At 42.1% G+C, this 15,485-nt stretch overlaps 1 protein-coding gene across 3 annotated transcripts in view; it reads left to right on the top strand.

The window, feature by feature from the left end:
- The window catches only part of WASF1 (WASP family member 1), a 165,537-nt gene extending 150,485 nt beyond the window's left edge, over window positions 1-15,052 (top strand). For all 3 annotated transcript variants that reach the window (XM_006269916.4, XM_059732836.1, XM_059732826.1), the window contains 6 exons: window positions 1,847-2,000; window positions 6,946-7,063; window positions 7,866-8,038; window positions 11,186-11,365; window positions 12,504-13,141; window positions 14,156-15,052. In XM_006269916.4, the coding sequence (XP_006269978.1) occupies window positions 1,847-2,000; window positions 6,946-7,063; window positions 7,866-8,038; window positions 11,186-11,365; window positions 12,504-13,141; window positions 14,156-14,313 (1,421 nt within the window). In that variant the 3' untranslated portion in view covers window positions 14,314-15,052. The remainder of the gene's footprint in view (window positions 1-1,846; window positions 2,001-6,945; window positions 7,064-7,865; window positions 8,039-11,185; window positions 11,366-12,503; window positions 13,142-14,155) is intronic.
- The last annotated feature ends 433 nt before the right edge of the window (window positions 15,053-15,485 follow it).

The raw sequence follows: 15,485 nt of genomic DNA, 5'->3' as shown, positions 1-15,485 counted from the left end.
GGTCAAATTAATGGTGCAGAGCCAGTCCATGGGCTGGATTGGGTCCACTGCACCCCTTCCACCTCCCCCCAAACGCCTGCATGATAGACCCAGCATACACAGAGTCCACTTAAGCTGTTCAGGATCGCACTGAAGACAGCGCCTGTGCATGCACCCACTCCAGCTGGTCAAGGATACATGCTGCATGCAGTGGAAGTCCTGGACAGAGCACTGCATGTGATGCCGTCTGGACCAGCCAGGGTGGGTGCTGCATGCAGCACAGGTCATGTGCTGTATATGGGTCAACTCTGAGACCTAGGGGCCAGATAAAGGAATCCCGTGACCTGTATCTTTGACACCTGTGCTCTGTGGAGAAAGACCTGCCTTTTGCTTGCTTGTGTTTTGTGCGGGAGATCTGGCAGCTCTTCTGCCACCACTGTTCTCAGCTGCTGTGACAGAAAATAGGGCAGCAGATAGCGCCCTAAGTAGCTTAGGTTTTATATGTTAACATACTACAAAAATCAGATGGAATAAAGCTTAGAATCTGACAAAAGCACATATGATTAATCAGTTCTTTTAAAAGGCTAAATATTTTTAAAGCACTAGATGCTTTTTAAAATGGCTACCCTCAATCTTTGTTTCCTTTGAAGATTAACACAATTTAACTTTATAAATAGTATTTTCTGTTGAAAATTTATGGTGGATTAACGTTTTTTTCTTTCAGCATTGACTTATTTTGACATGAAATAAATACCTTAGCTTACAAATATAGGGTTTCTCCTTTATCAGAGCTGGAAAGCCGACATTTAGTTGTAACGACTAAGTTTAGGAGACAACTGGGCTTCATGGGAGAAACGTTTGAGCATAAAGGAAAGAAAAAATTTTGAACAGATACACAATTTCATGAATGTGTAATGCAAACTTCATCTGTTAGAGTCATTTTTCAATTAACCTTCTTAGAATCTTAATAGGAATGCTTCCAACTCAACCTATTTTTTTTAATCATGATGGTTTTTAAAACAGTTGAAAATGAGTTGCTGGCCTTAATTGTTGTTATCTAAGAACTTATTAGTTGACATTTTGTAATTTTTGGAAATGGCATTTTAATGTATTGCTCTGACACTGGGCTCTTGCTCATTCATTTAATTGTAATCTTGTATACTGGTCATTAATTGCTTATAATTCCATGTTACAAACATTCTTTATATTAAATGGAAGAATCGCATCTTGATTTAGCAACCTGTTTAGAAGAATGTTTTAATGGTTTCAAGGAATGCAGGAATGAATGATTAAACACCACCTGCCACTAACTCTTTCACTGTTTGGGATAGGCTTTTGTGGCTTGCTGATTTGGCATCTCAGTTGGACAGCTGCATGTGCAAGGAATGCAAATTAGTACATATTAATGTCAATGAAAGCAACAGACACAAGCCACCACATGGATATTAAGAATAGGTTAATTTTATTTGGGACTTTAAAGATACAGAATCGTATTTGTGTGGCTACAGAACCCTTCTTTTGACACACTAACCTTAACTGAGGGATGCCTTTTATGGAAAACAGAATTCTGTTACCATCATGAGTCTAGTTAAAAAAAACATGTTGCCTTTGATTAGAAGTAATTGACAATGTGCTAACATACATATTATGTTTTTCTCATTATCTAACTACACTTTTTTAGGGTAGTAATAGTTTAATAATATACCTCTGTAAAATGTAAATGCTACTTAGAAATTATTAGCAAAAAGAATGTTTAGCAGTTGTAAAACATTTGACATCAGATAAATTAAACCAAATCAAATATGCTTGATCCTTGGTTAGTTGATTGGTTGATTTGTTTTCATTTTATTTTCATGTCTCCTTTCAGTGTCATTGCAAGACATTACAATGAGAAAAGCTTTCAGGAGTTCCACAATTCAAGATCAACAGCTGTTTGACCGCAAGACTCTACCTATTCCTCTACAAGAGACTTATGACATTTGTGAACAGCCTCCCCCACTTAACATACTTACGCCTTACAGGTCAGTATCAAAACTAAGCAGAACCTGTCCCTAATTCATCATTAGTTACATAGGGCTGCGGATGCCTTTTTCTCAGGTTGAGTAGTACTTTTGATCCTCAACTAGTGCTGTTAAAAACAGTGAGGCTACTTGAGAAGAAAGTAGCAGTGCATTGTTGTCTTGTTTCCCCTGCTTTTAGCTGTTAAAGTTTGTTCTTGGTGTTTTGGATATTGTACCTTGCAGTGTGTGACTGTTTAAAGTAGTGATTTGGGGGATTCTTTCGCTTAATGACTGCCTCTGAACACAGGGGAATGGGTATGAGGCCCCTTTATAGATTTCATAGACATTAGGGCTGGAAGGGACCTCAGAAGATCATCGAGTCCAGCCCCCTGCCTCAGTGGCAGGAAGTCAGCAGGGATCATAGGATCCCAGCAAGATAAACATCCAAATGTCTCTTGAAGGCGTTCAAAGTAGGTGCTTGAACCACCTCCAGTGGCAGTCTATTCCAAATCTCGGGGGCTCGGACAGTAAAGAAGTTCTTCCTTATGTCCAGCCTGAAACGGTCATGGAGGTAGTTTGTGACCGTTTGACCTTGTCATCCCTTGGGGGCTCTGGTGAACAGATGTTCCCCCAGATCCTGGTGAGTACCCCTGATAAACTTGTAGGTGGCCACCAGATCACCCCTGAGCCTGCGCTTTTCCAGACAGAAGAGTCCCATAACTCTCAGCCACTCGTCATAAGGTCTGTTTTCCTGACCTCTGATCATGCGCGTAGCTCTTCTCTGAACTCTCTCAAGCTTCTCCACATCCTTTTTGAATTGTGGAGCCCAAAACTGGATGCAGTACTCCAGCTGTGGCCTCACCAAGGCTGAGTACAAGGGGAGAATGACGTCCTGGGATTTTCTTGAGAAGCATCTATGGATGTAAGCCAAGGTTTTGCTCACTTCACTAGCTGCAGCATCACATTGAAGGCTCATGTTCATCTTGTGGTCAATCATGACCCCCAAGTCCCTTTTACCCATAGTGCTAGCCAGCATAGCACTGCCAAGCCTATAAAGATGCTGCAGGTTTTTCTTCCCAAGGTGGAGAACCTTGCATTTTTCAGTGTTAAACACCATCAGGTTCTTGTCTGCCCATTTCATGAGCCTGTCAAGGTCTGCCTGGATCACTCTCCTGTCCTCTGGTGTGGATGCCTTGCCGCAGAGTTTGGTGGTGTTGGCGAACTTAGCCAGTCCACTTCTGATACCAATGTCCACATCATTAATGAAGATGTTGAATAGTGTAGGCCCAAGGACAGAGCCTTGAGGGACCCCACTGGTCACAGGGCACCACAACGATCGACTTCCATCAACCACCACCCTCTGGGTCCTACCACGGAGCCAATTCCCCAGCCAGCAGTCATGGTGAGGCCAAGGCTGCAGATAGCCAGTTTTGCTAAGAGGTGATCATGGGATACCACATTGAAGGCTTTTTTAAAGTCAAGATATATGACATCAATCTCTTCTCCCTTGTCCAGGTGATAGATCACCTGGTCATAAAAGGAAATAAGATTGGTCAAGCAAGACCTACCCACAACAAACCCGTGCTGGCTATCCCTCAGGATGTTGCCGTTGGCCAGTCTGTTAAGAATGGCCTCTTTGATAATCTTTTCTATGACCTTCCCTGGGGTAGAGGTCAGGCTGATGGGCCTGTAGTTTTCTGGATCCACTTTCCTAACTTTCTTGAAGATAGGCACCACATTGGCCTTCTTCCAATCTTTGGGCACTTCACTTGAGCGCCAGGAGTTCTTGAAGATCCGTGCCAGGGGCTAAGCTATGATGCTAGCCAGTACCTTGAGTACCCTAGGGTGTAAACCGTCAGGGCCGGCTGACTTGAAGGTATCCAGCCTCTCAAAGTGTTCAGCACTGATGGAGGGTAAGGAATCTCCCTCACCCGGGTCTCTTTGTCCTGTAATGGGCAGGGACATCCTGTGGGACTGGTGAAAGACCAACACAAAGTACCCATTTAGCAAGTTGGCTTTTTCCTTGGCATCAGTTGTCAGCTGTCCCACCTGGTTCAGCAGGGGTCCAATGTTGCCCTTGCTTTTCCTCCAGTTTCCCACGTATCTAAAAAAGGACTTTTTATTGTCTTTGATACTTGTAGCTAGTTGGAGTTCTGTTGCAGCCTTGGCTTTCCTGGTTCACTCCCTGCAGGTCTGGACCAGTGCAGAATATTCCTCCTTGGAGGTGGATCCAGTCCTCCATCCTTTGTAGATCTGTCTTTTTAGACGCAGGAGGTCTGCTAGATCCCTGGAGATCCAAGGGGACTGCTGTGCCCTTTTGCTACCTTTCCTCTGAGATGGAATAGACTTTGCTTGTGCATCCAGGATCGCTTCTTTGAGAAGCAACCACTCATCCTGAACTCCCCTCTCCTTTGGTCTGTGGCCCTTTAGGGCCTCGCTGGCAAGCCTCCTGAGCTTGTCAAAGTCAGCTTTCCTGAAGTCGAGGACTTCTGTATTACTGACTGACTTGCCAGCTTTACAGCGGATGGTGAAGGTGATCAACTCATGGTCACTGTCCCTCAGCTTCCTTTTGATCGTTAGGTCGCTGATTAGGTCGTCCCCCATTTCCAGAACCAAGTCAAGCAGTGCTTTACCTCTCACCGGCCTGTAGACTTCTTGCGTCAGATAGAGTTCATCCATGCACGAGAGAAAACTTTGCGACTGCTCGGATTTGGCCAAGCGCTCTTCCCATGAGATGTCTGGGTAGTTGAAGTCTCCTATGACATCCATGCACTGGGAGCGTGCGACCTCAGCCAATTCCCTGGTGAACTCCTGGTCAGGCTCTTCATCCTGGGTAGGAGGTCTGTAGTAGACTCCCACCATTGTGTCCCCTGTGCCATGTTCCCCACAGATTTTAACCCAGAGGGTCTCCAGTCGTCCACCCTGGGTGCCAATGTCAGCTTGCAGGGATGCGTAGCATTCCTTGACAGAGAGAGCTACACCCCCACCCCTTTTGTCCACTCTGTTTCTCTTGTACAGGGGATAGCCATCTATACCTGTGGCCCAGTCATGGGTGGAGTCCCACCAGGTCTCCGTTATTCCTATGACATCATAATTATTTGTGTTAAGCAGGAGGGCAAGTTCCTCCTGTTTATTTCCCAAGCTCCTGGCATTTGTTTACAGGCACACAAGTGTCCCCTTGGGGGCCCTTGCCTTGCCTACAGCTCACTCCAGGGCTGGGGCAGGGGTGGGCTTCCTTAAGTGCCTTGGCCTGCTGGTTTTGCAAGGGTTGCTCAGTGGGCCAGCAGTGGCAGTGGTCGCTCCATCCCCCCCCATCCCCCGGCAGGCTTAGTTTAAAGTCTGGTGGAGCAGGTCAGCCAGTCTGGCTGAGAAGAGCCTCTTCCCCAGCCGAGAGAGGTGGAGGCCGTCCCTTCCCAGCAGCTGACTGCCTCTCTCATGAAAGAGCGGACTGTGGTCATGGAAGCCAAAGCCTTCCCGATGACCCCAGCGCCACAGTCTTAGGTTCACTACCTCGATTCTCCTCTCCATCCTCAGCCCATAGCCCGAAACTGGGAGGATTGATGAAAACACCACCTGCACCCCCAGCCCCTTAAGCCCCGCTCCCAAATCCCTGTAGCACTTCATGACCTGCTTGGGAATGTGGCCCATTTGTGCCCACATGGATAAGGAGCATAGGGTAGGGGTCAGTGGGCCAGAGGAGCTCAGGGATCTTCTCTGCAATGTCTCGGATTTGGGCTCCCGGGAAGCAGCAGACTTCCCAAGCTAAGGGGTCGGGGCGGCAGAGTGTCTCCTCAGTCCTCCTCAGGATGGAGTCTCCCATGACAAACACTTCATGTTTTGTCTTAGGGAGAGAGGGGGCAGTAGCTACAGTTGGGCCTGTGTTGCCTGCAGGAGCTAGCAGCTTAGCAGACTCTGCTGGGGCTGCAAGAAATTCATACCTATTGCAAAGTTCCAGCGGGGCGGGGGCCTTGGTGTCGCCGACCTTCAGTCCTTTAGTTTTAAAAGGTAGCAGAATCTGACCTATAAGTTACCTTAAATTTTCTGCCAGGTAACACACAGAAAAGCTATTCTCAAGTTCCATACCTGTCAAACCTTGTAGTTCCTTGAATGATAAAAAGCCGTTTAAAACATATGTTCTTTAAATCAGATTATGTTGCTATGAGGGAGGAGTGTAAAGCATATTTTGTCCTTTGATTTGGATCTTATATGATGAGAACAATTTCACAAGAATAGGGAAGAAAAGCATGAGCATCATTGTCAGTAGTTTCTGGCACGGCATACTCAAACATGTTGAATCCTATGACCTGATAAAAGAAAAAATAATTGGAAAGAATTAATCCTTTTCCTTTGGTTCTGTTCCTGAGCCTAGTTTGGATAACCTATGCAATGTAGTCAAATCCATGATGGTTGCACATATAGTTTTAGGGTGGGATTTAGGCTCTTTTTTATTATTGAGGCTGCATGCTAGATTGTGGTTCTGCATATTATTTCTGAGGGCTCCTATCATGCAGGAATATTATGGGGATGGAGACTACCCTGCCTTTCACTGGGGAACACTATGTTTATCTGGGTGTTGGTCCAGATTATAGCCTCCTTTTCCAATTTACACCTCACCCACTTCCTTTCTATCCCTAGATATCATGGAAACGCCTTTAGGTTCCAATGGTATGTCTGTACAGCACAAGGCAGCGCCATGTAGAGACACCCTGAACCAGCTCTGTGTGCACTAACCCCAGAACCAAAACCAGTAAGGCTGCATTAATATAGCATTGTGGCAGACTGAACAGCCTTGCACTATATGGACAATACCTCCTGAGGCTTGGGTGAATCAATTTAACAGCTATTATCTAGCAAACCATTTAAGGGCCCAGACTGCACTCATTAAGATGCCTATCTGTTGCCTCAGCATTTAGTCCCATATGTTGCAAAATAAATATTATATTCTGTCTTGATCATTTTATTGCAGGGATGATGGAAAAGAGGGTTTGAAGTTTTACACTAATCCCTCATATTTCTTTGATCTATGGAAAGAAAAGATGTTGCAGGACACTGAAGACAAGAGAAAAGAAAAAAGAAAGCAGAAGGTATGATGTTCTGGGCTTAAATAGCTTTGGGTTATTTTTTTCCTGGAAAGCGTTTGCTTGTACATATGGTACTTCCATGGTTCTGTGATTTTAAAAGTTCATTCCTTTAGATAGATACATATAATCTTTTCAGCCTACTGAAACTGGCAGAATTCATTCAATCCAATCAACCTTTTTTTGTAATAAAACACCATTAAAAGGGCATAGAGCTGTCCTGCTGTCTCACTGTGGTTAACTGTGGGTTCTCTAAATGTTCTGAACCTTATAATAGTAACTCAAAATTAATAAAACTCTGATGAAAAATATAACAATCTCTCTGGCATTCCTTTAAAATCCAAAGTCCTAACAATTGTATGGCAAAATGGTTGTGGGGTTTATTTTTAGAAATGTTGTTTAATTTAAGATTATTATGGTAAAAAGGGATCAATTTTAATTTAAAAAAATGAAAAGTATAAAAAACTAAGGAGAGTCATTGCTACATGTTTTGTTGGTATTGTCTGACAAATATAGTACAAACATAGTAATACCCTTATGTAATATGAATGTACATTTCAAGCATGCTTTGAATTAATTTAGGATCATCACTAGGTTGTTGTTTGTTTTATTTTCTACTAAGTATTGGACAGAGTAAAGCTTCTCCCTCTACAAGGCTTTCACTTCATACTGTGTTTGGATTTAAGTTATTTTTTTTCATTTTCATATAACCAGGATACTTCTCTTTGTTTTGCAACTCTATTTTAAAATCCTGACTTATTTAGAAAGCTTGTCTTAATTGTCAGTTTTGTTTGCATGACTTTTACAGCAGAAGAATCTAGACCGTCCTCATGAACCGGAAAAAGTGCCAAGGGCACCCCATGACAGACGGAGAGAGTGGCAGAAGTTAGCCCAAGGTCCCGAGCTTGCTGAGGATGATGCTAATTTATTACATAAGCACATTGAAATCGCTAATGGCCCTGCTCCACATTTTGAAATAAGGTTTCTTTTGTATTATTCCATCCTTTATTAAATATAAGTCTTACTCTTACACTACAAGTATGCTTAGAAATGGGTAGATGACTGTATTATGTGCCGCAGTACTCAAAAAGTGATGGTGGTGAAAGAATTACCTCACCCAGAAGATAATTTTAAAGTTCTTTGCCCATGTGTTTTTTAATGGTTTATGATTACCTTGTCACTTTAAAAAGTAATTTATATTGCTGGAATTCATTAAGTCATTGGAGATGCGGAGGTGTGTGTCATTGCTACTCATGAAAAATCTAATATCATCTGTACAAGCTTATACACAGACCTGTTTTTACACTTCACTTGTGCAACAAGAAAAAACCCTTGTATTATAGACTTCTAATTTCCTTGAGCAGAAACTGCCACTAGTATGTGACAGTTCAGATGTGAACAATATCTACTTTGAGGCCAGATGAGACCACTGAATTTACTCATGAACAAATCTAAGGTTTGTTTGAAGTACAGTAGCTGGATGATAGCCAGCTGCAAGCCACAACATGCTGTATTCTGCTTTCATAGAATATATTTGCAGTTAGCTGGCAGTAACATTTTGAGTGATGTACCTGCCATGTTGCTCTCTGCAGTGGTTGTACAAATTCAAGGACATAGAAAACAGTAATAAGAAAGAGCTTGGAGAAGGAGGGGATCCAAGCAAGTCTTACCTCATTCTACATCTCAGAGACTCTGGCTGCTGCTACTGTGGTGTGGGGTCACTGCACCCTGGCTGCAGCAGCCAACACAATGGGGGTTCATGGCTGCTGCTGTTGTGGTAAGCTTAGGCAGCAGCAAGGGCTTTGGACACAAGAACTTCAGCAGCCTACATTGCACAGGCTCTCTGGGGACCACTCTTAATCCCTCTGTAAGGCTGTGTACCCACATTCAGATAATCTAGGAGAATTCTCTGAGGTTTGTTCTCCTGGTAGAGAAATTACCCAGAGCCACATGTATAGACATTCAAATGCTGAGTCCCTGAAGAGTGAAGAGCTTGCAGTGCTGACACTCTGTAGCCCCAGGGTACATCTCAGCATGGTTTGCAGTCTTCCTTAGTCTACCTGGCAACAGATGGCAATAGTGCATAGAGCAGCTCTTGCTGATCCAGACTGCCTATGCTTGACCTGCGTTTCCCTGCAGCACAATGTGGGCATTGTGAAGGGACCATGTTCTGCTTCCTGCTGGAGTAGCAGAGTCCAGTGAGCAACACACTGATCCCTGGGAGGGAGGGGGGAAATGCTGAAGGACTGTGTTCTCTTCTAAGACAAGCCAAGACATGTACAGACATTCACTTTCCCATGAAAAACTCTCCTGGGATTGATTTAACCCTGGTTGTCCTCAAGTTATTTTTTCTCCTGGAGTGGCCACTTTTACTGTGGGAGAAAAAGCCTGAACAGCTTTATGCCCATGGTTTCTCCTGGGAGAGCACTGATACTCCCAGAAGAAAATGCATGTCTGTACGAGACCTAAAGGCTTGGACAGCTTTTCAGTTTCTCCAAGGAGAGTCCCTGCTCACTCAGGAGAAACCACAAATATCAGAAGTTCATAGTTTTTCTCGCAGAGTAAGCGGTCACTCTGGGAGAAGAATCATGTGGGAACAACCCAAGTGACATAGGTCCCTGGAGAATATCTCTCAAGAGAGAGAACTCCCATACAGGCTGCCAGTGTGCTTTGCTGCTTCTCTCCCCCTCCTGCAGGGACAGCTTGTGTTAGTCCCAGCTAAGCAGGGAGCAGAACATACCCCCTGTGTGTTTTAGCAAAGCCCAGCATTGAAGCAGTTAGGGGACGTGTTCTGTTCCTGGCTTGTTCCCTGCCTGAATCGCACTGCAGCATTTGGGTTTCGGGAAGCATAAAAGCATACTTCCTGGCCAGCTGCAGCTGGGCTTGAACACAGCATATAGAAGCGAAAGGCTGGAAGACTGTGCATAGCACAGACTCCTCTCCCATCTTCCCTGACCCTGACAATCTCTGCCCATATTCACTTTAAAAAGCCTGCAAAGCTCTCTGGGTCACATGCACTAGGGATCACTGGCAGCCCAGCATCTGCAGGCTCTTTGCTTCTTTATTTGAATGCCTGTACAGGCCAATTTTTCTCAGAAAAATAAACCTGGGAGAGTTGACCTGGATGCTTTGAATGCATGTATGCAGCCTAAATCTGTACCTAGAGTAGGTGCCCCCTTGCTGTCCCCCTCACTACCCCCTACATATCAACAGTGACTATCATCATCATGGTGCCAGAGAGCCTAGTCACAGACCAGGATCTCTCTTTACTAGATGCTGCAGAAACCTAGAACAAGAAGTCTGAACAAACTGGTTATAATGTGCATAGATTCTACAGAAAGCTAAAACAGAGCCCTGGAAGATGAAGCCAAAAAGTGTTCTGCAAATACTTTTTCTCTATTAAAGGGACCTAGATCTTTACTAATACTTTAATTCAATTTTATTAATTTAAAAATATAATTAATTACATTTTAATTGGTGTTGAATCAGGTCCAACAGAGTTTGTACCAGGAGTTAACATCAATAGCACACTAAAGTAGCTTAAGCATTATAGGCACCTTTGTTTTACTTCTGCTGTATTATAGTAAACTTTAGACTGCCTTGTTCTTGAATTTGAAGTATACCCATTTGCAGCACTCTAATTAATCACTTAAAATAATTGAAAATAGTGCGTCCATAGAATGTTTAAAAACACTGATCTCTTGTTAGAATTTTTGTAAAACTATTAAAATTAGGAATTCTATAAAATTTGGGAAAATATGCAGCACTGGCAAAACATAAGCCACTACCAGCATGTAGCTGTTACTTACTGTGCTGGAGTTTCCTTAACTGAATTAAACAAACATAAACGTTAATAGATCATGTTTTAAAAATCATTTGGCTTATCAATCAAAAACTATTTAACCTTTGAGTAGCTAAAAGCAGTAGGACAGAACAGGAAAACAAACAAACAAAAAAAAGAAACCCTGGGTCAGTTGGCATCTCTTGTGCAAAGGGAATTTTAATTCAGAGATCAATCTGTAGTACAGAATATTTGGTGAGTTTAGTAATGGATAGTTTATTCCTACTAATGCTTATGTCTGATAATCAGAACATTTTAAAGGGAAAAAATGCATATGTTTTTTTCAGACCTCAAGCCTATGTGGAACATATGGAGGGAACCTATTCTCTTTCTGCATTACCCTATAGTCAGATGTCTGAACTACTGAACAGAGCTGAGGAGCGTGTATTAGTCAGACCACATGAGCCACCTCCACCTCCACCAATGCATGGAGCAGGAGATGTGAAACCTGTACCTCCGTGTGTTAGGTAAGAAAGTTTCAAGCAACAGTTTAGGCAGTAACTTCATCACAATAAATGGATCTGCTCCTCCAAAAAGGTACAAGTCTCAGGACTTCACTTTGGAGAATTATTATTATACTTGGTTTCAGCCTGTTTGGAGGAAGAAAGAGGGACTTTAGAGAGCAAAACACAAAAATAGATGTCATGTTTGTTAAATTACACAGCTGCTGTTTCTCTTTTAGTTTGTTTTTCTGCTGCTTTATGGCCTCTAAACGCCAGGTGGAATTTTTGGTGCCATCTAAATCATGCACTGTGACAATATTTTTCCTTTAACTTCAGGTCAGAGTCAGACTTTCTGGATTAAATTTTTACAAGGATCCTTTTTTATCTAGGATACAAGAGAGTATATCCAATAGTATTGTTACAGCAGCAAAATAGGTTAGTTGCTATGCAAGAGAATATATTTATTTTGTGCAAGGGACATGGACTGAAATATACCTCTTATATGGTTCATTTTTTCATGTGTTAATTGATTGTTAAATTTGCCTACTTGGGTGTATTGTCTGATTAATTCCTCTAAAAACCTTTAAAAAATAACACAATTGTCTCATCATCATTAGGATTGAAAAGCTTACTGCGCTAAACAGGACTGTCACTATGTAGCTATTGCCCTCTGTAAAATACACATCAGTGACATTGTACCAGGGGACCATAAATCCATATCATTTTCAACATAAGCTTTTATAATTCATTCTGTAAAAAAAAAACAAAAAAAACCCTTTAGACAAAGGGCAGTTGGTCAAAACTAACATCTTGTTCTATACATTGAATAAATATTCTGGAATTACACTTTGGTGTAGGGAAATCTCACTCTGAGTATGAAAACTCAGGCAAAAATGAAGGTTTAAAATAAGACAAACTCGTTATTAGTCTGACACATGCAGGCACAAAGTTGATATATGTTTCATATATGGCAGTAAGTACTAGACTGACCGTTTATATGGGTAATATGGTTTTATATAACTATAAGGGTCTTGAACATATCACAGTCAGTGCATAAAGCTTTTGTATAATCCTAAGTACTGATACGTAGAAATAAGTCTGTTTTTTCATGCTTTTTTCACTTTCTGGCTTTAATAACTTGTACTTCTGTTATGTATTTCAGCTCCACCACAAGTTTGATAGAAAACCGTCCTCAGTCACCAGCAACAGGCAGAACACCAGTATTTGTGAGCCCCACTCCCCCGCCTCCTCCTCCCCCCCCTCTTCCATCTGCTTTGTCAACTTCTTCATTAAGAGCTGCAATGACTTCCACCCCTCCCCCACCTGTGCCGCCGCCACCACCACCACCTCCCACAGCTGCTTTGCAAGCCCCAGCAGTGCCACCTCCACCAGCTCCTCTCCAGATTGCTCCTGGAGTCCTTCATCCAGCTCCTCCTCCAATTGCACCTCCTCTAGCACAACCCTCTCCACCAGTCACCAGAGCTGCCCAAGTATGTGAAGCTGTACCTGTTCATCCAATTCCCCAGGGTGAAGTGCAAGGACTGCCTCCACCTCCACCACCCCCTCCATTGCCTCCCCCTGGCATTCGGCCCTCATCACCTGTCACAGTTGCAGCTCTCTCTCACCCTCCCCCTGTTCTGCACCCTCAGCCCACAACCATTGTTCCTGGCTCCCATGCTCCACTAATGCCTCCATCTCCACCATCCCAAGTAATTCCTGCTCCTGAACCCAAGCGCCACCCATCATCCCTCCCTGTTATCAGCGATGCTAGAAGCGTTCTGCTGGAAGCAATACGAAAAGGTAATGCTTGGCCATTAAAAGAAGACTAGATAATGGCCTTGGATATTTAGTAAAGCTAATGTAATCTTAACAGATTGTACATGAAAAATGATTTCTGAAGGGAAATCTTGAAACTGAGGCTGCTATGTATTCTGTATGATATGCAGATTGCTAACAAATATTTTCCAGCTCATAATTGTGCTTACCAGGCGTGTAAGTTAGAAAAGTGGTTCTTTATAAAAGTTATTTTAAGAATGTATATATGCTTATGGATGATCTCTGGTGATTATCTCTTCATTTTTACATTATATACGTGAACTTACCTAGTTTTGATACCTTTCCACCAAATTATGTAAAAAGCAAAAATGTTGGGAATATTTTTCAGATACAATTAGATAAGAGCAGAATGGATTGATTGGTGTATGAATTTTGATACTGGTTTTACGTAGGCTTCTCTCTCGCATGCTACTGCAATGCACTGCAATAAAATAACGTAAGCTTAACATTCAACAATCATTTTAAAAAGGCTTAAAGCAACAAGGGCCTTATCTTGAGCTATCAAATGGAAGTAGGGGAACAGTACTGACCCCACAAGGAGTCCCAAACCATTTAAGTACAGAAATAAAAAGTTAAACAATTCAACCTATCTCAGGTCTGCCCTGTATATAAAACCACAGGGGGGAAGTAAGCAGGAAACATGTATTTAAAAATCAAATTTACCTATTTTGATGACGAGCACTAAAATTCTTTCATCAAAATCATACCATTCTTGTATGGCAGAATTAAGAGGGTTTTTTAAAGCATATGATACTGTTAGAGACAGGATATTACATTGTATTATATGGATGTTAGATCTGAGCTGGTATGACAAATCCTGTCTTGAAATAAGTAAAATATACTCTACCTATCTGACAGGTAGTGCTCTCAGTCTTAGTTTGTTTTTGTTTATAGTGCATTTTGAGAACTGAGTATGCAAATCGAATGGAACTACATAAGAAAAACTAAATATTACATTTGTGACTTAATACACTTTAGGTATTCAGCTACGCAAAGTTGAAGAGCAACGGGAGCAAGAAGCTAAACATGAGCGCATTGAGAACGATGTTGCCACTATATTATCTCGTCGTATTGCTGTGGAATACAGTGATTCAGAAGATGATTCAGAGTTTGATGAAGTGGATTGGTTGGAGTAACATGAATACTTCGGTATACACTACAAAGCCGAATGCTACTGTCCATTGTGGTGCTTGTTCCTTGAAAACGTTTGATGGTCATTTCTAGTGTTTTTTGTATTTTTTCTTTACACTACATAAATAATCCATGTTTTTCTACTTTTCAGTTTACAAGAACACTCCTAGTGCATCTTTGAGACTAAATGTTTTACAGTGGCTTTTCTTACACCTTTTTTTGAAAGAACACATTTTGTTCCAATAGACCACTAAGTATTAAGCATGGGCAGCTGTTGGTAGAGTAGCAGTTTCAATTTTTTGGCATATCTTAACTGTGCACTTTGTGAATTTTAAGTTAATGAAGGCAACTGAGATTGAAATTCCAAGGGCAGCTGTATGTACTAATGAGCCTTATTCCATTTTTGATAATGTTTTTAAAAACATTAAATCTAGTTATCAAGATATCATTGCCTCAATGGCATCTGTACACTAAGAAGGTACATATGGTTAGCAGCACTGAACACAGGAAAGAAGAAAGGATCTTTGGGGATTTTATTGTTTTATTGTTGTTTTAAAATAATTATGCCTTATTTGAATGTTTAGAGGTTTCCCTCCAGGTACATATTGTGTGGTACTATTTTGCCTGCATAAAAGAGTTTAAAATTCTTTTCCTTGTGAAATCTTCTGACTTAAACATGCTGTGTAACTTATGTAACTGTTACAAATAACAGGTTGATTTAATAAATGGTTCATTTTAAGTGTTCTTGGTTGTTGCTCTTTCAGTAAAGTCCCTTTTTCTCTGTTGGGAGTGTAAGGGTAAGATTTTTCAGAGGTGCCTCCAGTAAGTCTACATGGTATGAGGCAGTCAGACTGAGATGTGCTATGCTAGCTTTGCATACTGAATCATAGGAAAGTCGGGCTGGTAGAGACTTCACAGGTTCATCTAATCCAGCTCCCTGCTCAAAGCAGGATCATCCCTCAATAAACTGTCCTAGCCAAGTATCTGTTTAACCTGCTCTTGAAAACTTTTAAGGATGGAGATATTCCAGGTTTTCTAGGTAGCGTGTGTGAAAGCTTGACCATCCTCACAGTTAGAAAGCTCCTCTGCATCTCCAACCCTAATTTTCTCTGCTGCAATTTGAGTCCATTGCTCCTAGTCTTTGTCCCACACTGCCACAGAGAAAAGCCCATCTCTA

This window comes from Alligator mississippiensis, chromosome 1, assembly GCF_030867095.1.
Source record: "Alligator mississippiensis isolate rAllMis1 chromosome 1, rAllMis1, whole genome shotgun sequence".
NCBI classification, from domain to species: Eukaryota; Metazoa; Chordata; order Crocodylia; family Alligatoridae; genus Alligator; species Alligator mississippiensis.
This window is presented reverse-complemented; position numbering and strand designations above follow the sequence as displayed.